Below are 23,896 nucleotides of genomic sequence, written 5' to 3' on the forward strand. Positions count from 1 at the left end.
TTTTCTACCTCAGAATGTTTTTTTTATATTTTATTTTTTTTTACTTTCAATATTAAATAAAAAAACGTCTGAACGAATGATACATGGATGCATTTGCCAGAATAACTTTAGTAAATCTGTCACTGTGTGTTTTGTAGTGTGGATCATAGAGGAGAGATCAGGATTACAGAAGGACTACACAAATGTATGTTTGCACACACACACACACACTGTTGTGTTTTCTCTCCATCAGATCTTCATCAGTACACACACACACACACACACACACACACACACACTGTTGTGTTTTCTCTCCATCAGATCTTCTTCCGCTCACTCTGGATCTGAACACTGTGAATGAACGCCTCCATCTGTCTGAGGAGAACAGAGTGATTACTAACACTGACACACTCCAGCCGTATCCTGATCATCCAGACAGATTTGATTATCATCCTCAGGTGTTGTGTAGAGAGAGTGTGTGTGGACGCTGTTACTGGGAGATTGAGGGGAGTGATGATGTGTGTATATCAGTGTCATATAAGAGCATCAGCAGGAAGGGATGGGGTGAAGAGTGTCGGTTTGGATGTAATGATCAGTCCTGGAGTTTGACCTGCTATCCCTCCAGATACTCATTAAGACACAATAACATAATGACTGAACTCACTGTAAAGCCCATCAGCAGGAGAACAGGAGTGTATGTGGATCCCAGTGCAGGAACTCTGTCCTTCTACAGCGTCTCTGACACAACGAGCCTCATACACACAGTCCAGACCACATTCACACACACACTCTATCCTGGGTTTAGGGTTCATTATAATGGATCATCAGTGAAACTGTGTTGAAGAGTGAGAACAGACTGTACCCATAATGCTTTGGGTGGCGCATGATAAAGCAGTCAGAGTGAGATGTTGTTGCGTCTCTTATTGTCTCTTGATTCCAGTAATAACAGCTGACCTGCTGTCAGTGAAATAAAGAGAAAGCCAGAAGAACAGGCAGTGACACACAGAGAAGAGAGAGGAAATATGAGACACAATGAGACTCACTGCAAACATGTCTGATGATACGAGCCAATCCAAGACTTTCACTTTCAGACATTCATAGATGTGTGTGTTAGGCTCCTCCCCTTCACTTCTGGATCCAGTTTAAAACACCATTACTTTGCTCTGGGTGATGTGTGTATTATTACAGACGGCTCTGTTGATATATAGTGTGTGTACTGGACTAAACCTGTTAGTGGCTGTTCTTCTTTTATTATTAGTTCTGCTTTATCTTTTGATTGTTCGTCTCTGTTGTGCAAATTCAAGAAATAAAACACTCTGAAAGATCATCTCAAAACACAGAGATGAGAAAGTTACAAGCAACAATTAAAGTCAAGTGTGTGTGTGTGTGTGTGTGTGGTTCTCACTTGATTTACAGCATTTATCATGTTATTATTGTTGTTGTTGTCAGGATTATGTTTAGTTTTGCTGTTTTTCTTCATATTTGAGTTTCTCTTGATCTTTATTCCCTGTTTCTGATTATTGTTGTGTGTATCTATACACTCCTGTTCTAGTTTAGTTCATCACACACACACATGCACACACTTCTAAATATCATAATCATTAGTTAACGAACAAGTATTGATTAATTCTATGAGATCATTGTATATAATTATAATAATTATTGTTTAAATGAACACATTTTCCACTAACTGTGATTTGTGTATGTGTGTGTTTCTGAAGTGTGTAACTTAGACAGTTTCCTCTGATAACAGATCTCTAGATTATAATGTGTGTTTTTTCCTTGAAATGATGTGTATTGTGAAAAGCGCTGTACAAATAAATGTGAAGTGAATTAAGAGTTTTATCTTATAAATCTGTTGCTTCTTTCACACAGTTTCACATTTCTTCAATCTTCAATTGTTAAGGTGTAATTTTTCAACAATATTGTGTTACGATCTCTGTGTGTGAAAATACAAAAGTGAGGAAACATTATTGAGAATAAAAGTCTTATTGTGCTTATATTCAACATTTACCATTAGCTTTTCTTTTACGATGTTTAGTTTTGTTACAACCACTATTATTAATATTTTATGTATTATTATAAGTAGTGTCAGGGATCACAGACGAATCAGACAAGATGGTAAGTTTAATGCTTTTATTTTGCAGGAAGGATCGCAGTTGGAGATAACAGGTGAGAAACTGTGACCGATTCCCAAGGGGGCAAGAACCACACTCCGGAAGAGCCGTCACCAAGAACACCAATCAGGCGGACACAGACAACTATATAAAATCTCTTTTCTTTATTCAAGGATTAATAGCACTTAAAACAGTCTCGGGGTAACTGGGTTCTTCTTCTCCCTCTAGGGGCCTCTGGCCAGCGTGGAGTCGCAGGGGCAGCAGCGGATGGCGGTGAAAGGTAAGCAGCGTAGAATGGATGGTTTGGCTCGTAACTCTAGCACAGTCGTGTGCTCTCTTCCCCTGCAGGACCCCTTAGCAAGTTTCCTCGGTTCTTCGACAACAGCAGATCGAATCCCGCAGTCAGCCGGCTTTCTATGCACATAGGACACAATGGTGAGTATGAAACTCAACGGTTACCGACCAGTTTTTCTCTCTTATCGCAGGGCAAGAGTCCATCGGGCGGCCAGGGCGAAACAGATAGTCCATCGGGCGGCCAGGGCAGCGAAGACCTCTCGGACAGCGAAGACCCCTCGGGCGGCCAGGGCGGCGAAGACCCCTCGGTCGGCCTGGGCGGTGATGCCCTCTCAGGACCAGACACCGGCTCGGGAACAGTAACATCAACAGGAACAGACACCGGCTCAGGAACAGTAACATCCACAGGAACAGACACTGGCTCAGGAACAGACACCGGCTCAGGAACAGACACCGGCTCAGGAACAGTAACATCCACAGGAACAGACACTGGCTCAGGAACAGACACCGGCTCAGGAACAGACACCGGCTCAGGAACATTAACATCCACAGGAACAGACACCGGCTCAGGAACAGTAACATCCACAGGAACAGACACCGGCTCGGGAACAGTAACATCCACAGGAACAGACACCGGCTCGGGAACAGACACCGGCTCGGGAACAGTAACATCCACAGGAACAGACACCGGCTCAGGAACAGACACCGGCTCAGGAACAGTAACATCCACAGGAACAGACACCGGCTCGGGAACAGTAACATCCACAGGAACAGACACCGGCTCAGGAACAGACACCGGCTCAGGAACAGTAACATCCACAGGAACAGACACCGGCTCAGGAACAGTAACATCCACAGGAACAGACACAAACACAGGAACAAACACTGGCTCTGAAACAGACATTGGCTCTGCCTCCGGCTCTGGAACAAACACTGGCTCTGCCTCCGGCTCTGGAACAGGCACTGGCTCTTTCTTCGGCTCTGGAGCAGCAGCCACCGGCTCAGGAACTGCAGACACCGGCTCAGGAACAGTCACTAGAACAGAAATGGTCAAAAGGACAGACAAACACAAAAACAAACACTGGGTCTGGTCCAGACATTGGCTCCAGCTCTGGAACAGGCACTGGCTCTGCCTCCGGCTCTGGAACGGCAGCCACTGGCATGTTCAGGATCCGAGCCAGACACTCCACATAGTCTAGCACAGCCTTGGCGGCCACGCGTATGGGCATCTCTTGTACCAGACTGGACAGACGGAACGTGAACAGTCTCTGACTGGGCAGACATGACGTGAACCATCTCTGACTGGGCAGACCGGACGTGAAGGGTCTCTGACTGGGCAGACGTGACGTGAACAGTCTCTTTCTGGGCAGACGTGACGTGAACGGTCTCTGACTGGGCAGACAGGACGTGAACAGTCTTTGACTGGGCAGACGGGATGTGAACAATCTCTCGCTGGGCAGACGTGACGTGAACAGTCTCTGACTGGGCAGACGGGACGTAAATCATGTCTCGACCACCTCCTCCACTGCGGCCTCCACGGGTTACACGAAATTTGACCAATCGGGTCCCCCTGAAAAACTCTCTTCTTTCCTGCTCGGTGGCTGGGGAAGAGATGTTAAAAGTCATATCACCTAGTTCCGTGTGACAGAGTCGTTCTGTCACGTGAACCGTCTCTGGCTGGACAGACGTGACGTGTCTCTGGCGTGGCCCCTCTTCTCTGCTGAGTCCTCATCTTGGTCGGATCGTTCTGTCAGGGCACAGTTACAACAAAAAAGGGGGGTGAGGACTCAAGTACAGAAAAAATGTAGGGATGCACCGAATATTTGGTCACCGAACATTTTCGGCCGAAAAACGGAAATGCACTTTTGGGCCATTTTTGGCCGATAATTTTTGGTGGCCAAAAGACTTTTATCCGAAATGTTGTGATGACGCAAACTGAAACCGCGACCTGCACGAGGTTGTCTGAAGCAACATGTCTGCGGCGTGGACGTATTTCAGTATATCTGAACCTGCGAGGTGACGGAAGTCTTAGTCTCCTCAGACAACGTGCGCACCTCTCCAAACGGTCGAGGCGTTTATACTTGATGTGCTTGCCGTTGTACTATTCCTTGAAATGACGGCACGCAAGTAAATGTCCTTTAACCATCAGGAATTATTGAGAAGAAAGATAAACACATGACACTGTTTATTTTTTAGTATTCCACCACCAGTACAAAAATAATCATTTAAAACCCAGTAAACCCTGAGATCATTACTTGTGACATTACAAAAAATATGTATATGGGAACATGTATGTATACGACTCAATTAATGCTCACTTAAATATTTTCTAATTTCACTAATCATATTTCTTTAAGTTTCATGAACATTTGTATTAAACATGCACCTTTGTTCATTAAAAAGGCTTTTTATGCTATTGTATGCATTTTTTTTAAAAATATAAGCAACTAATTTAGACGTGTAAACTGGGTTCTGGTGTGATGGAGTAAGAAGTTCGTGCTCGGCTTTGTTTTTATGAGAGAACAATTAATTTTAAAACCTTTCTGCAGGCCATTACGTAGATTATTATTTAATGTACACATTAGTGGGGTCAATTTAAACATTTTAGTTTGAGTTTTATTTTATTCTGTGCATTGTGCTAAATAAATATATTTGCATAATTTGTAATTGATTTATTCTTTGAAAATGTTATATTAAATTATGCAATTGCAATGCCTTGATTTTAGTAAAGTTTGTAGACAGTCATAGCCATAAACGCCATGATACTAATAATTGGCATAATTTCTTTCGGTTTTCGGCCTTGGTTTCCTCTTTTTCGGTTTTCGGTTTCAGCCAAGAATTTTCATTTCGGTGCATCCCAAAAAAAAAAAGATAATTTATTACAAAAACAAAACAAACACAAAGCAAAAACCCACAAGGGGGGAAAACTAGGGATGGCTGACGCGAAACAGACGTTCCGAAGCTTTGCGAGATCCCGAAGCGCAGATATTTTGAAACAGTGATCCGGAGCGTGATTTAATTTATTGAGTAACTTCATAAATGTTCACTTTGTCTCTTCTAAAAACTTTTCATATTTTCCATAGGTTCTCAAGAAGATTAATATGCATTTAATGAGAAACTTCATAAATGTTAAAATAATCTCATTGCAACAACTAAGACGATATGAGACGATAACGAGATGATGAACTGAGACATTTGACAGTGAATTGCATCACACGAGTTCAAATTAAATTTTGCCAAAACCTGCCGATCCACGAACTGCCTCTAAAATTATTTCAACCTCAGAAGAGCTACCTCTAGGCAGGTACAGCACAGTAGAACAAGTAGAGGCATAGGGAAACCGTTTTAATTCAACCTCCTGGTCATAAAATTGAATTTCAGGCTGCTGTGGGTGGCACAGCATCTGCTCCAGTGACAAATGTAAGGAGGTCTTCAAAGGTCAGCTGCACCCGTTTTTCTGTACATTACAAGTTACATCACAAAAATACAGTTTAATTTCTCAGTAGTTTCTTTTCAAGAGTAATCTATTAAATGTACTAAACATTAATTAGGCCTAAACACAAAGAATTGCCAAATTTATTGCCTATTATTTGTAATGTTATATGCCATAGTGCAGTAATACTTCACAATCTAACTGACATTGAGAATGTACAGTCCCCGAAAATAAGCAAATCCTAATGTTTAGAAAGTTATAGGAACCCCAGTTGTTCACAAACAAGCAAACAAACAAATTAAAATATTTGGAGGCTCATATGTTTGTTCATTAGTTCACCCAAATGAACATTTTGTCATTTAGTCAGACATGCATTTTCCAAACCCATAAAAAGTTCACCAAGTAAATGACAACAGAATTTTTATTTTGTAGGTGAAGTAGCCTTGAAGTTAGCTAAAAACTATGTTGTGTAAAAGTACCTTCAATTGAACTGAGAAGACACTCCCGAGAAAACATTGTGCCCTCCTCTGCTTCCCGCCTGTTGGAAACCTCCTCACTCCAGACAACTTTAAAAAGACCTCGGAAGGACAACCTTGAAAGTTGTCCCTCTTTGTAGGTGAATAGTGGCTTGAAGGCATTCCAGTGCCTTTCCACCGTGTCCCACAGTTGGCCACAATAGTTGAGCCCTTGCTTGAACTGCATAATCATGTTTGATGATCTAAAGCGTGATTAATACATATGAAAACAAAACATGCAAAAATCAGACAGCTTATCATAATAGTTCACATCACAAAAAAGAAAAGAAATTGGTATCAAACTGAAACAATATGGCATTTTGCTTGTTGAATTTAAAATGAATTAACATTAACACTGATCATTGGTCCCATTCATGAACACAAGTACACAATCAATCATATACATTCAAATTTGTTAATTTTTTTGTATTTTTAAAATGTAAACAAGCTTGTAAGCCAAGTATGGATGGCAAGAAATTATGCTGCTGTAATTGTGCCAATGGAGAGATACTGAAATAACTGATGCTGCCTCGAGGTGAGTGGCTACTTATGCACCGGCAGTTTCAATCTTCCCAAAATTGCCTTATTTGGAATATACATAAAAAATAAAATAAAAATGTAACTACCGTAATTCCTCAAATAAAATCCTTTATTTACCTAAACTGCAGAAAGGACCAGGCTTTTATTTGAAGCAGGCTTTTATTAGAGGCAGGCCTTTATTTAAAAAAAAGCTAAATCAAATTTCCGTCTGGGTTCCATGCTCCTCAAGACAATTTCGTTTTCAATAAAGTTGTTGAAAAGACAGTTATACTAGCAGCACTAAATTATATCTGTGTTGCGTCTATTTCTACCATCCATTGGCTGTACGTTACGATGAACTTGAATGCACCCCACACAGCAAAGGAGTCCGTGGCAGACCCACCCTCAAGCCTCCAGACCCGCTTGACTGTCAGGTTCGTTTACATTATGGGCTGTTTACACCTGGCCACTTCTTGCGTTTATACCTGGTATTTTCACGATCAGATCACAGAACACGCATGAAGTGGACATGTGTAACATCTCTTCAATGAAAGGCATTCAGGAGATTATCCACACTAATTTCCCCCAGCCTTAATTTGATACCGGCCTTTATTTGTCCGCGTTGACCACGCACCCGGCCACTATCAGAGGCCCGGTTTTTATTTGAGGAATTTCGGTAATTATTTAAATGTAGAAAGAAAATCCCTTTATGAACAAGCAAGTCTGTTTTCTTTTTTATTACTAGTATACTTTGGAATAGTATTTGTATTTTATTTAACACTTTACTTGAATAATTTCTGCATCCTGAAGCCAAACCTGAGAAGAGCTCGAACACATAATTCCTGTTATTGTACTAATTCATTAATGGGGAATTTGCTGATTTTGAATGAGCTTGTATGGGCACCCTGTTTATGAATAGAACAATTGAAATTCATTAACAAAAACAAATTACATCAGATAAAATGTGTGAGTGTGAATTAATTTTGAGTTTTTGGGACAGTTTACATGTAAATTGCTCTGAATTTATTTACAAAAGTTTCATGAATGATGCCCATTTTATATGCTGAGTAACGTCATCTTTCTTGTTGCAATTAACTGAAAGCTTGCATGCCAATGTTCCCTCTCTAAGCTAATAAATCTATTATAAAAGCTTATTAGGGCCCAAGCTCTGAAAGGGCGAAGGCCCTATTGTTTTCCTTGGGATTATTAGGGCCCGAGCACTAACTGTGCGAGGCCCTATTAAAACTGTTGGGATTATTTTTAGGGCCAGAACACTAATAGAGCGAGGACCCTCTTGAAACTGTTAGGGTTATTTTTAGGGACCGAGCACTAACTGTGCGAGGCCCTATTGAAACTGTTGGGATTCTTTTTTTTTTTAGGGCCCGAGCTCTAACTGTGCGAGGCCCTATTGAAACTGTTGGGATTATTATTATTTATTTTTTTCTTTATTTATTTATTTTTTCTTTTTTCTGCAAAGTAAACGCCATTTTCGGGGCCGCAACATGCTCAAAAACTCACCAAATTTGGCACGCCTGTCAGGACTGGTGAAAAATTTCGTATTTTGTGGGTTTCGAGGATGGGCGTGACAAAATGGCTCGCTAGCGCCACCTAGGAAATTGGAAAAAATTAGCCCCTCGTCCACGTTCAACCTACATGCACGAAATTTGGTGGGGACGTGTATCATATCAAGACGCACAAAAAAGCCTCAAGAACCCATACCTTAAACTTGACAGGAAGTCCGCGATTCAAATTTCAAATTTCTGCTGTGCCTCCTAAAGGCATTGATGATGTAAAGTTGTGCTATCTGTGCGTTTTCGTCGATGGGCGTGTCCGTGGCGTCGATGATTCGCCATGAAACAGGAAGTTGTAGTAACTTGGCTGTAAATGCCCAGATCTGCACGAAATTTTACACATTTGACAAGAGTCCCGCCCTGAACAAATCTACATGCCAACATTCACCCACAGTCATAGCGCCACCTGCTGGCAACAGGAAGTGACGTTTAACAAAGCAGCCCCCGCCGCATGTTTGACCGACATGTACAAAATTTCTGTGGTACATCTACCATGTCCAGACGCACAGAAAAGTCTCTTGGAGCGATGCCCTAAACTCAACAGGAAGTCGGCCCATTCTAGTTTTTCCACCATTTTTGGATGATTTACTCATTACGTACTTTAACTAACTCCTCCTAAGGATTTTGTTGGATCGACTTCAAATTTCTGCTGTGCCTTCTAAAGGCATTGATGATGTAAAGTTGTGCTATCTGCGTGTTTTCGTCGGTGGGCGTGTCCGTGGCGTCTGATTCGCCATGAAACAGGAAGTTGTTGTAACTTCAGTGTACATCCTCAGACCTGAGCGAAATTTTATACGTTATACAACAGTCCTGCCCTGAACACATGCACATGCCAAAATTAGACCACAGTCAAAGCGCCACCTGCTGGGAACAGGAAGTGACCATTTTGAATTTTACGTAAATTTTTGGGTGATTTGGATGTGTAGCAATTTCACAGCTGCACCGGCTGAGCTCCAGAATATGCAATGCGGCCGCCTCACACCCCAACGTGCTACAGGTGTGAGGGCCCGCCCATCGCTGTTTGCAGCTTTAATTACAGTTGACTTTGCTAACATGATGGAATATCTTACATCTCGCAAGTTATTTTGTAAAAAATGCCATGTTATTTAGGCTAGAAGTGGGTTTACACATAGCCAGACTATACTTATATGGGTACTATACTTTGACATTCTATTAGATACTGTGAACGCGTAGCTAAAATAATCCTGGTGACCAGTGAAAGTGTAGTTCTGACTCTGCCCATTCATTTAGATAGGAGCCTGGTCTTGTTAGTCTGAAATAGCTGCCCAGAGGCGTTGCCAAGATGGCGGCCGAGTGGCAGGACTTGCCTAAAAGGACTTTGTTGGATGGCACACTTTCCATTTTTTAATGAATAGGTAGCCTAGTGTAACATTTTTCTTTTTGCTAACAAACAACTGATTATGTGACTAGCTTACCTGCTGAAGCTCTTCTTGATTCTTCTTCTTTTGAAATATTTCAGCAAGCTCATCTAACAAAACGTAATTTGTACCATGAGCCTATTTTTTATTGAGTGATTAGCTTACCCACATAACACACGTCAGACAACGATTGCAACTATGCCACTTCCTCAATCCTCAATACAACTATACAGGGAAAACTGTAATGTTTGGGTGCAGAAACCATTTATGCTAGAAATATGCAAATAGCTACAATTGTAGTTAACAAGTTAAAAATACATGTTAAAACAGTAGATGATTTAACCCTTGTGCATCAATTAAAAAAAGTTACACATAGGTAAAAAGAGGACAAAAATGTCCATGTCAAAAAACTGTCATAAAAATGTGACGCTTTGGAGCACAGACTTAAGTTTGGTATCATTTTAAAGAAGACCCTTTGCAGATTATTGCTGAAGTAAAAAAATAATAATAAGTAAATACAAAAAAAGTTATATAGTTAGAAGTTTATGAAAATTATTTATAAAAAATATTTTACATAAAATATATATTTTATAAATCGGGTTGAACTCAAAACTGCAATAAAATCAAAGCCATAAATCTAAATAGGTTGTGTTCCAAATTTGAGGATGATATCTCAAAAAATGAGCTTTCGGTAACAGTTTGTTTGGCCGTAGTAACATATTTTCCCCATTGGGTGCCAGCAAAACCCCACTGGAGCTCACAGTGATTGGATTTGAATTTGCAGTTTTTCTCTCTCATTATTACAAACACACACATGCGCACACACACACATATTTTTTGTAACCCACATGCTAACCACACTCTGACATCCATACCAACACACCCACACAAATATTGTTGCATAATTTATCCAGTTGGCTCTATAGTATGCCGAACCAGAAAACAGGAAAATGTTGAGTATTTTTTGTACCTAATGCAAAAAATATTTTTTTAAGAAAATGACGGTGAAATAGTAAAATTCCAATAAAAATACACACCTGTGCCAAGTTTTTTGCAGTTAGCTTTAACACAGGCAAAGTGATCAAAAAAACAAAACTGAAAAGGACAAAAATGTCCATAAGGATGCACAAGGGTTAAAAAAGAAATGTTAATATTATATGTCATTGTGGGATTGGCAAAATGACCAATATTTCAAGATGAGACATTTTAACAATAACACCAGGTCTATAAATGCTGTTCAGTTCAGGAGGTTTATTTAAAGTAAACTGGATTTTATTATTATAATTGATCACGTGTTTACAGTACGATCAGATCATTTGGGTTTATTTTTTTCACATTTAATACATTGACATGTATCAATTTTACAACAAATAACATGTTTTATTGAATGATACATTTAATTAAAAGATAATTTTGATAGTAATAATAAAAATGATTTGTGTGACACTACAATAACATCTGAATATAGTTTGAGAAAAGCACAGACACACTATCACTGATCGTGACACACACACACACACACACACACACACTGATCTTTCTGTCTGTATGAGGATTCATTACACACATTTATTCTGATGTTATTTTACTGTAGTATTACTGGAATCAAGAGACAATAAGAGACTCTAAAACATCTCACTGTGGCTGGTTTATCATGCGGCCCAAAGCATTATGGGTAGAGTCTCTCTACAGTCTGTTCTCACTCATCAACACAGTTTCACTGATGATGTAGGATAAACCATAAACCCAGGATAGAGTGTGTGTTTGAATGTGGTCTGGACTGTGTGTATGAGGCTCGTTGTGTCAGAGACGCTGTAGAAGGACAGAGTTCCTGCACTGGGATCCACATACACTCCTATTCTCCTGCTGATGGACTTTACAGGGAGTATAGTCGCTATGTTATTATGTCTAAGTGTGTAACCAGAGGAATAGCAGTTCAAACTCCAGGACTGATCATTAAATCCAAACACACAGTCATTACCCGATCCCTTACTGCTGATGCTCTTATATGACACTGATATACACACAATCCCGCTCCACTCAATCTCCCAGTAACAGCGTCCACACACACTCTCTCTACACAACACCTGAGGATTATTAAATCTGTCTGGATGATCAGGATACGGACTGTAGATTGTGTGAGTGTGAGTAATCACTCTGTTCCTCTCAGAAAGACGGAGGTTTTTATTCACTGTGTTTGGATCCAGAGTGAACTGACGATAATCTGATGGAAAGAAAACACATCAGTGAGTGTGTGTGTGTGTGTTTTTTTTTTTTTTGGGGGGGGGGGGGGGTGAACTGATGAGAATCTAATGGAGAGAAAACACATCAGTAAGTGCAGGGTTAGGGTTTGTAACAATTGGGGGCTCGTCCGGGATATCACACTCACACTCCAAGTAGAAGCTCTGCCTTACAATGCAGGCACTTAATGTCTTGCACTGTTGATGGGGGCGTGACCCAATGTCGCTAATATGAGGCTTGTAGCGTAAGGGACAAATGACTTTATCAAAAAATAATAATGCATACATTTCAGCTTCTTTTAGACCGTTTCTGTTCAGGAGGTTTTTTTTATTATCAAATTTATTTCCCCCCTCCTCAGACAGGGGGTGGGGCCTTGAGGTTGGGATGGGGGGGGGGGGCAGCAGGGGGGCCGAGCCTTGACAACACATCGCTCTGCCCCTTAGTGTGTGTGTGAGTATGTGTAAATGATGGTTTGTGTGAGTGTGTGAGTGTAGACATACATTTTCGTAGTCCTGCTTTAATCCTTATCTCTCCTCCATGATCCCCACTACAAAACAAACACAGTGACAGTTAATCAGTAAACACACACACACTTTTAGACAAACTCTCTCTCTCACTCTCTCTCTCTCTCACACACACACACACACAGTAGCTCCCTCCAGTAGTCACACACACACACTGTAGTTCGCCCAGTAGTCAACACGAAACACGATGTCTTGTTTTTAAATAAAGGGTTTATTTCTCCAACATATCATGTCAACCCTCAAACCATGAGAACTGGGTTGAAGGAGAAAAAAAATAAAAGATAATATGAATACAATGCGTATGTATGTCCAACTATAACCGTTATGGTTACACACTTGTTAACACAAGCTATGCACATGATATACTCACAGAAAACTGGATACAAAAGAAACATACTTCATAGGCTGCTTTCTACTTAAGAGGGGCTAAATCTTAGTCCTCCTCATTGCCTTCTGATAATATACGTCTAAATATGTTTATGTGATAGCAATCCATCTTGATATTCATCTTTGTTTGAGCATAATTTGAACTCGAATAACATACCATAGTCCAGCAACTTCTTTTCGGTCAAGTTCAATAACAAAATTAACTGGAAAGTCAAAAAGCTGCACAGTCAAAAAACTGTGTCGCTCCAACATTGCTTCACAAGAAAAACTAACCATCATTGCCGGAAATGACATCATTGTTAATACAAAATATAATATTACACATATAAAATTATTCACTGCTAATTATTTATTGATTGCTTAATGCACACAATATGTATTCCACATCTATATAAAGAAAAATGATTTATGGCTCTTACAGTTTATATTCTAAATATTTACTTAGCTTGGAGAGCACTTGCTGTGTTATGGTAATGCTTTGCTTGCAGGTGTTGTACCCTTTTAGTTACGTGCCGACACAAGATCGTCGCTAATTAGTTCTGCCTCTACGGTCTCCTATTATTTTCAGGTAGGAACCAAAAAACAGTAATACACTTAACTAAGAATGTGAGGCAGTTACACACACACACACACAACAAAATGTCAGGGTTCCTGTGGATCCTTAAAAAGTCTTAAATTCCAATTTTTTTATTTAAGGCCATAAAAAGTTTTATTTTTACTTATTGTAGTGTTGCCTATGAATTTGAAATCTTCTGTTAAAGGGTTAGTTCACCCAAAAATGAAAATTAAGTCATTAATTACTCACCCCCATGCTGTACCAACCCCGTAAGACCTTCGTTCGTCTTCGGAACACAAATGAAGATATTTTTGATTAAATTTGAGAGCTGTATAACTACCACATTGGCTCCTAAAGGACTGCCTCTTGACGGCCCAGAAAGTCAATGAAGAAAATGTTTAAATATCCCAAGTGACTACCGTGGCTCAACTATATGTTTATCAAGCGACGCGAATACTTTTTGTGCGAAAAAACAAACAAAAATAACGAATTTATTCGACTATTTCTTTTCTTCCTTGTAGGCCAGAAACGAGATTTCCTTAGATTTCCACGACGCATGCGCAAGATTTGCGATCTGCTTACACCAGCTTACACTACTTCAGATCGCAATTCTCGCGCATGCGTCGTGGAAATATATACTAAATATATTAGTTTCACCTTTTAATTTGAATTACTGAAATACATGATCTTTTACGTGATACTCAAAGTTTTCGAGTTTATCTGTCAATAAGTGTGTGTGTGAGGATCACATGCCAAGGACATTGAGAGGAGTTAGTTTTGAACACACAGGAATGTGTGCAATCTAGCATAGTTTCCACTGACACATATGTTGACTGAAGTATTTAAGTATTGGGAGGATTGTGTAGCATGAGATATACATTCAGTTTTAAACATGAACACACGTTTCTCTACATTGTAAAGATAATGTTAAGTTCCTTTGGTCAGCAAATAAATGCCCAACCTTTTGAGAACTGACAAATGAAGAAATGCCCAACCTTTGTGTATTGATTAATGAAAACCAATAAATTGTTTTGACATATTATAATTAATAATAACATGGTGTCTCTTGGTGTTCACTTCTGATTCAGGGAGAAAAGTTTAATTCAAAGTCTAGACAAGTTTACAACACAACCATATTCTCACGCAGTAAAAAATCATGAAACAAAGACACTGACACTGACAGACGAGACAGAGTAGATTACTTTGATATGAAAAAGTCTTAACTTTCAAATTATGTTAATTTTATGCAAAATTCAAACAATAAAAGCCACACAAACTCAGGTCAAGCTCAACTCTAAAGTTGTTAGTGCTAAGCAATACAAAACTGTATATAAACAATGTGTCAATGCTGTTTATTAAAGGAACACTCCGACTTTTTGGGACTTTAGCCTATTCACCTTATTTCCCAGAGTTAGATAAGTCCATACATACCTTTTTCATCTCCGTGCGTGCTATAAGTCTGTTTGACGCACACACCGCTAGCCTAGCTTAGCACAAAGACTGGATGTGAATGGTTGCAGCTTTCATACTAATCCAAATGAGTGGCAAAATAACGCAAACGTTTTCCTATTTACATGTTGTGATTTGTATAGTCACAGAATGTACAAATAACAAAGTCAAATGAGACACAGACATCTTTTAACCGTATAAAACCTGGGAACTATTCTCTGAAGGCGAAGCACTGCTACTTTGACGGCGTAATAACCGCATCACCGGAGACACGCCGTGGTGAGGAGCGGAGAGTTCGCTCGGTGTTTGGGTAACAGAGTCAGCAATTTATAAATAGTAAAAGCGTAGTTTAGAGTCATGGGTTTTCGCTCTATTGTAAATAGCTGCGACAGTAAACAGGGGAGGTAATACCATGTTTCACAGAATTCCAACTAAAAACGCTGACTGGATGAAGAAATGGCTAACTTACTTACTCTGGATATTGATCCAAACACAACTAAATAGATTATCAAGGGACATTATGTTTGCTCGGTACATTTCAATGAGGACGACTATTTTGAAAAAATGGAATTTGCCACACGGACCATAATGTGCTGAAGGATACGGCCATCCCATCGATAGCACAGGACAAGTGGATCACCTGCGGCTGAGGTAAGTGTTTTTAGATGACCTACTGTAACAGTGCCATTAGCCAGATCTAATGTAACGTTAGTGACACTATTATATGATTAGGGTATGAATATGTTTTTATCTTGATGCGGTGCGGACGCGCTTGGAAAAAAACAAGCACGTTCACCGCGTTGAACTTGCACCCTGCGCGCGGCGCGCCTAGTAGCTGCTAGCCTAAATTTGAAATAACCATGAAAATAACGAACTTGAGCGTGCAAAAGGGTACGATAGGCTGTGAGTTCATTGTGCAAAAACAATTTGTGCTATTACTTTCCCCTTACTCTATCCTATAGTAATGCAATACTGTATATTATATACTGTTGAATACATTTGGTTCAGCTAATAAATTGCATTTAAAATATATTGATTCCTGTAATAATAATTATTTATTCATGTTCTGTGATATTTATAAATCTGGGTGCGTTTTTGGTTGGAAATCAATGAAACATGGTACTGTATTACCTGGTCTCCCCTGTTTATTGTCACAGCTCATACAATAATTAGCAAACACCCATGATAAACTATGCTTTTCTATCTAACGTTAGTAATTGCTGACTCTTTATTCCAACACTGAGCGAAGCGAACTCTCTGCTCCTCGTCACGGTGCGTCTCAGGTGATGGTTATCACTCTGCCCAAGTAGCAGTGCTTCGCCTTCAGAAAATATAGTATTTATACGGTTAAAAGATGTCTGTGTCTCATATGGCCTTGATATTTGCACACTCTGTGACTATACAAACCACAACATGTAAATAGGAAAACGTTTGCGTTATTTTGTCACTCATTTGGATTAGTATGAAAGCTGCAACCATTCACATCCAGTCTTTGTGCTAAGCTAGGCTAGCGGTGGGTGCGTCAAACAGACTTATAGCACGCACGGAGATAAAAAAGGTATGCATGGACTTATCTAACTCTGGGGGGTAAGGTGAATAGGCTAAAGTCCCAAAAAGTCGGAGTGTTCCTTTAAGTCTGAATCAATGTGAATGGATACATGACACTTTTAAATCTATATCTAGCATTAGTATATAAAATAGTATTTACTAACCATGAATAATGACGATGTGGTGTTGCTCGTTCCTCCACTGAACTTGAACTGTCTTGAGCAGAAGTTACTTTGAAACTCATTTAAACGTGTATTTCCGTAAAAGACTGTGGAGTTAAAACTTAAACATAAACCTGTTCAACCAGAAATTTTTCAGTAAACTTATAGAACCAGTTTTTCAACATGAGTTGTTAAACGCACGGACTTGTGGCATTGCCTTCTAAGCTTTTTCCTGTTGTTCTTGCTTTTTTTTGTTTTGGGCCTGAATTCAAAGCCCTCGGAAACACGTTCACGTCAATGAAAGCAAGATATGAGCTGCGTTTAATTTTTACTTTTAATGAAGACAATTATGTGTTGAGCTTCGGTGTGCAAGCTGAACTTTCAGTTTCCTTTGCAGCAGTTTGCATGTCGGCTTGCTGAAGAGATGCTCAGCGATATCTGAGGTGATGCGTGTTGCAGCAGCGCAGTCATATCTGTAAACGGAGCCGCTATGATGCGCTCTCGCATGTGCTGCTGCGTCGCAAGCATACTTCTGGGTGAGTGTACCCCTCAGCGGCGTCACGTTTTCAAAATGGCCGCCAGGTGAATAAGGCGAATGGTGCAGCGAAGGCAGTGATTTGTGTAAACCTTGGAGGTGCCTGATGCTTTACACATTCTCTGCAACATTGTTACGAGGTAGTTCACACCCATAGGCACTCTTGTGTCCCTGCAAAAATGTGCCGCTGCGTGATCATTTAGAAAGGTTTTGCTTTTTGGGATGAAGGTAAAAAGCAGTGGATTAGATGGAAGAAGAGAAACAAACTTCTCTAGAGAGGCGACGGGACAAAGCGGGTTCCAAGCTTGTTGGAACATGAAGCCACGCCTGCTCTCCTTATTTCTGTTTCTATTTGTTATTTCTATTTGTTAAAATGCGGAATGAGTCTGGAATGAGTTCTCGGTTCCCCTCTTTTCCTCTACGTCCGAAGTGTAGCTGTGCGTCAAACCAGACTTTGTGTACGAGTCCTTCAGGTGTGTGGTACAGTTTTATGGTACAGTTCCGTAGAAGTCACGGAGAATTGTGTTGAGTTCCGTCTTGGTGATTTGTTTAAAATCTAGGCTGCAACCCTTCAGTCACCAAAGCATTTCCCTGCCCATTGGGTTTGCTGCACGGTCTTCTCGAATGGATCAATGTTACTTTTCAGCACTTCAGCATGACGGCTCATATTTGTAGAAGTCTCTACAAATTGTTCCTCAAACCACTTATCCATCGTCATGCCACCTAGTAAATCGAAATTTACTTTAAACATTTTAGCCTTTTTAATTCTTTGGTTTTTTTCTATGTTTATGTTGATACGTGTGGTTGCTAAGGGTGTTGCTAAGGGCACAGTGATAAATAGAACCATTGGGTGAAGCGGTCACCAATCAGAATCAAGAATTGGAACTAACCGTTACACTTGGTTGAAATTTTTAGCGTTAACTTTTTACAAAGGGAACGAGCTGTAAGCTGTCAGTTGGATAACTTGTTTGCACTGGTGCGCAGTGGTCGCGCCAATGGTTTGTTAGAGCTGTAGGCTTTCATTGACTTGTGCAGTTTAATTCTCACACTTTAGTAGTATTAATAACTCCTAACTTAATAAAACAAGCTTTTACTACAAGGAATTATTTAATCAAAATGTATGTATCTGTATGCAGGTGGGAGGTAGGCCACTTTATCTGAATTAAATACATACACCTCTTTCGCTCTTGCTTGCGTGTCAGCGATTAACCCCTGCTCTAGGTTAAAGCAGTCATGTTTTGCACATATATCAGTTGAATCTGCATAACTATGTTCCTTATTACTGATATCCACTGTTCCAGCAGTGTCCGCTTGACAGATGTCATTGTTCTCATTGGCATCTTCAGTCAGGGTGGCATTGCTGTAACCAGCGGCAGATTTCATGATAAGGTTTCATTTATCAACTGGAGAATCCTCTTTATTTTCCCCTGACACTTTACACAACACAAGTGAGGAGCCACATAACTCTGGAATATTACTTATAAAACTCTTGAGTCTTACTTTATTTCTTCAAAACTTTTTTGGGTTCGGACAAACACTTCCTGTTTAATTAATCAGTGTTTCAGACAGATCCGTACGTTAACAATGTTTTTTTTTTCATTGTTTTTAGAGCCACTATCATTGTATCCACTATACCCAAGTTATTATACATATTTTTGTTATTATTAATCTGACCTCCAGACATGTAAGTGACACAGATGTGAGCATGTTGGTGGGGCGCGTGTAAAACAAGCCTGTCGCTCTAAACCCAGTTGTTTTGAAAGCTGTTTATGGAACATACAGGGGTTGGACAATGAAACTGAAACACCTGGTTTTACAACACAATAAATTGTTAGAATGGTGAGGGCCTCATTTTGCATCCAAATACAGCACCAATTGACAGGTAGAAGTCCTTCACAGTGACCAGAGGGATTATGAGCCGTTCCTCTTCCAGAACAGTGTCCAGGTCACTATATGATACTGGTGGACTCACTCCTCCAAAACACCTCAATAATATTTAGATCTGGTGACTGTGCATGTTCATCTTCATCAAACCCTTCTGTCACAAGTCTTGCTGTGTGTGTTGGTGCATGATCATGCGGTTTGAGCATCAGGTGCTCATGATCCTCCAGAAGGGTTTGGTAGTCCTCGACAGTGTCGTGTCCATCAAATACAATCAGGATTGTCTATATGCCTGGCCGCCAGGCATATAGATGTGAAACCTCCAACATTGGCCAGTGTTTCAGTTTCATTGTCCAACCCCTGTATATCCAGCTCTTGGGTGACATGGAAGACACAGTCCTTAATAGGACAGTAACAGTGGTAACACTTTAAAATTATAGTACATGAATAATCATGTCCTAATACCTGAATTAAAGGATTAGTTCACTTTTGAAAAAACTTTTGCTGATAATTTACTCACCCCCATATCATCCAAGATGTCCATGTCTTTCTTTCCTCAGTCGAAAAGAAATTAAGGTTTTTGATGAAAACATTCCAGGATTTTTCTCCTTATAATGGACTTTCAATGGGAACCAGGTCCAACCGAGGTCCAAACGACAGTTAATAACAGTTTCAGATGCAGCTTCAAATGTCTTTAAACGACACCAGACGATGAATAAGGGTCTTATCATGCGAAACGATCGGTTATTTCAAAAATGTAACTTTTCTAAGGACAAATGCTAGCCTTGCTCTATTCTGTGAGGCGCGTTTGCAACGTCACGTAATACGTAATTACGTTCAAAAGGTCACGGGCGACGTAGCCGGAAGTACAGAGTCAGGGTGTTTACAAGTTGAACGCAAAGGTTGAACGTGAAAACTAACTCAAACGCCGTTTACAAAAAAGGAATTAAAAGGTAAAACAACGATGTCGGACGATTTTGATTCTGTACTTCCGGCTACGTCGCCCGTGACCTTTTGAACGTAATTATGTATTACGTGACGTTGCAAACGCGCCTCATAATATATTACAAGGCTAGCATTTGTCCTTAGAAAAGTTACATTTTTGGAATAAGTTTTGAAATAACCAATCGTTTCGAATGATAAGACCCTTATTCATCGTCTGGTGTCGTTTAAAGGCATTTGAAGCTGCATCTAAAACTGTTATTAACTGTCGTTTGGACCTCGGTTGGACCTGGTTCCCATTGAAGTCCATTATAAGGAGAAAAATCCTGGAATGTTTTCATCAAAAACCTTAATTTCTTTACGACTGAGGAAAGAAAGACATGGACATCTTGGATGACATGGGGGTGAGTAAATTATCAGCAAAAGTTTTTTCAAAAGTGAACTAATCCTTTAAAGGGATATTCCACTTTTTTGGAAATAGGCTCATTTTACAACTCCCCCAGAGTTAAACTGTTGAGTTTTACCGTTTTCGAATCAATTCAGACGATTTTCTGATATTTAGACGAATATCAGTAACCAGGCAGTTTCTGGTCTCATTGACTTCCATAGTAGGAAAAAATACTGTATATACTATGGAAGTCAATGAGACCAGAAACTGCCTGGTTACTGATATTCTTCTAAATTTTCATTTTAAATTCATTTTTGAAAGTGTATAAAATGGATTACCCCCTTCTCAATCAAGGGGGTAATCTATCGACCGGAAGTTGAAGCCGGCCGGGTGCTGCCAGAATTTCACTTGCGTTAGCATTTCCATTGACTCCCATTCATTTTGGCGTCACTTTGACAGCGAATAACTTTACATCTGAGGCGTTTGATGACTCCATTTGTCCATTATTTATTTCTAAAGAAACACGACAATGTATAAAATGCTCCATTACCTTGTAGCTTATGTTATGGCCCCGTAGAAGCAGTTTTAGTGAAAGTAGGCTAACGATTGCGCCATTCCCAAGCAACTCTCTGTCGCACGTAGAGAGATTACCGTATGCACAGGAGGAGAAGCTCGCGCGCAATCGGGGAAACGTGGAGGTAAAATGACAAAATAATTAATCAGAATACCTAGCAGAATTGTCTCCTTCTCCTCGCTCATGGACAGCTCCTACTCACACTCTCCGCCTCTGTGAGTTTCGGAAGGGAATGATTCAGATTTCTCATGCCACAGCCACTAGAAGACAGACGGGTTGTTCGCGTCACATCTATGTCGTCAAGCTCTGTTTGAATCGGTTTGAGTCTGCGCGTCAGGAACGGTTAGATGTGTATACCAAATGGAAGTGTCTTTGCAGTGGCACAAGTAAGCTGGCGCGAGATGGCTTGGAGACCTCAGGGGGCCTGCGCCTTGCCCGCTCAGAGCGCGTCGTCTCTCAGTTCATTCGAAAAGCAGACTGATCTCATGAAGTAGCGTGTGTATGACACGCCAATTCGTATTTCCATTTTTGGCATGCCATCAAGACGCATAATCACCTTTCAGCGTGTTTATGAACGCCGTTGACTTAACGTTATATAAATATATGACTTACCTCAACCCCGTCCCTAAACCTAACCGTCACTGGGGTTAATGGCATTTATGACTGTTCCCTTACCATCCTAGGAAAAAAAAAAGATATGACTTACCTCAACCCCATCCCTAAACTTAACCGTCACTGGGGTTAATGGCATTTATGACTGGAGATTTGACTGCGTGTACAGACACGCGGAATGACGCGGACGTTAATGGCGTAGACATATACGCATACACGCGGATACACGCGGATAGCTCAAAATGCGTGGAGATAACACGCCACCTGACTCGAAAGTGGCGTATATGTTTACGCAAAAGTCATGATGTCATGTTGCGAAAAGGTATTTCTTACCAAAGAAAGCTCACAGAAACGTGAAAATGGTCTCATTTGAAAGATAAGATCCTAAGCTAAAAGGTGACATAGATTATGTGAGCTCGTTGATTGTAACTTGAAGTGGCCAGATGTAAAGACGAGAAGATTTGAAAACTGGAAAACCATTCATCTTCCATGTCACGGAAATATTCGTCAATTTTGGGTCATTTAGTGCATCGATAGATTTGTACATAGTGCCATCAAATACGTCTTCAATGTTTTGTGAGTTACGCTTTGTCCTTGACCATTTGTAATTCAAAGACTAACAAAAATCCTGAAGTTTCCCTGGTAATTGATCTAAAATAGATAACTTGATAAAGACAGAGCCAGATGTAGCAGCCCTTCAACTTGGAATAAACAGGCTTGGGAGTGTTTCCATACGGGTGTACTTTTATTCCGACAAGTGTGCATAGCATCAACACCGTGAAAACTTAAAAGGAAAATAACAAAGGCAGTTTAGCTTGATACAAATAATCCTTTGACAAATACACATATGCTAGAAAACTAGCATCAGATAGATAACAGCATAGCAGGCAACAATCATCACAAAATGAATCTCATTCTATTTACATAAACATATTAAATGAATTAGTATGCAAATGTACATTACAATGAACCACATACCTCGCTCCGCATATCAAAGGGTGCTAATAGTGATCCAGGGGGGTTTCTGCCACCATTTAACTTAACTTGGACAAACTTCGTGAATTAGCTTTACTGCCAAACAAAGGAATAACACTTAACATTTTAGTTTAAGATTACATTAATATTTTTCGACCTCAGACATGCATTGTCTCATATCATAGCTTCCCGCGTTCACACCGTTCATGAGTGAGCGCGTGAGCGTGCGAACACAGAGAAGATATAGTCCCCCCTACAGATAGCATGTCAAAATAAAAGTCTCATAAAATAAAAATATAAAAAAACAGGATAATCATAATAAAACACTGATACTGGCCAACTACACCAGATTTGATGCACTGTAAAAAAATATTGATGGTTTAACTTAAAAAAGTAAGTAACCTGGTTGTCTTAAAATTTTAAGTTCATTGAACTGGAAAAAGTGAGTTAATACAATGAAGGAGATTAATTTAACCATCAGAAACTCAAAATTATATGTTATCTGAACTAAATAAATTATTTAAGTTGATTTGACAAAAGAAAATATGTTGTGATAACAAACCTTGAAAATATTTTTTACAGTGTGAGGTTTTCCATGTCTCCTGGGGCACCATTGCATGAAGCACAGTGGCTGGGGATTTCATTACCAAAGACACACTGGCAGGATGAACTTATATTCTGGACTTTAAAAGTGTCACAGTGAAAGGATTTGATGAAGTTGTATAAGCACTGGTTGGATCAGGACAGTGGAGATTGATAGATCTCAGTGTGGATGTCGTATGCCTGAGGCTGTAGGCAAGCACACACACACACACACACACACTCACACACACACACTCATGTTCTCTCTGTCTCTCACACACACACACACACTCATGTTCTCTCTCTATCTCTGATTGTTGTGAGGTTATTTGCCCTCATGAATCCAGCAGAAGACAGCTGGGAAAGTCCTGCATAATTTCATAACAGCCTTTTGTTTTATTGACCTCAATATTATCATTGATATTTCTCTGAGAAGGGCAGGTGTGATTGATTTTGAAAAAGGGCAGGGGTTTCAAGAGGTCATTCAAGATACAAAAGTCATATCAAATTACTAACTTGATTTACATTAAGAGCGTATTTTATTTTTTAACAATTAAAAAGAAAAGAAAAAGACGTTTCATCTCATGATTTTTAACATATAAGGTTTAGTTTGAGAGTGATCAATATTTGTTGAAAGGCCATGACTGTATTTTCCAGGATATTAAATGAATGTAAACTAGCAAATGTGGCCCAGTAAAACATGCGGAGTGGCTGCACTACGTTACCCAGAATGC

At 39.9% G+C, this 23,896-nt stretch overlaps 2 protein-coding genes across 2 annotated transcripts in view; one reads left to right on the forward strand and one right to left on the reverse strand.

Annotated features, from left to right (window-relative positions):
• The window catches only part of LOC120478347 (NLR family CARD domain-containing protein 3), a 34,760-nt gene extending 33,178 nt beyond the window's left edge, over positions 1-1,582 (forward strand). Inside the window, exons 7-8 of the mRNA XM_039670201.2 lie at positions 138-184; positions 301-1,582. Coding sequence (XP_039526135.2) covers positions 138-184; positions 301-821 — 568 coding nt within the window. The 3' untranslated portion in view covers positions 822-1,582. The remainder of the gene's footprint in view (positions 1-137; positions 185-300) is intronic.
• Positions 1,583-11,331: 9,749 nt separating this feature from the next.
• LOC148969315 (stonustoxin subunit beta-like) lies at positions 11,332-12,615 on the reverse strand (the record flags this gene model as incomplete). The annotated part of the gene is made up of 2 exons (XM_089126784.1): positions 11,332-12,031; positions 12,549-12,615. Coding segments are annotated over 2 exons (585 nt in total), but the record flags the coding sequence as incomplete, so codon positions are not given.
• Positions 12,616-23,896: the final 11,281 nt, after the last annotated feature.

The sequence above is a fragment of the Pimephales promelas genome, chromosome 24 (assembly GCF_988280905.1).
Source record: "Pimephales promelas chromosome 24, fPimPro1.hap1.1, whole genome shotgun sequence".
Classification (NCBI taxonomy): Eukaryota; Metazoa; Chordata; class Actinopteri; order Cypriniformes; family Leuciscidae; genus Pimephales; species Pimephales promelas.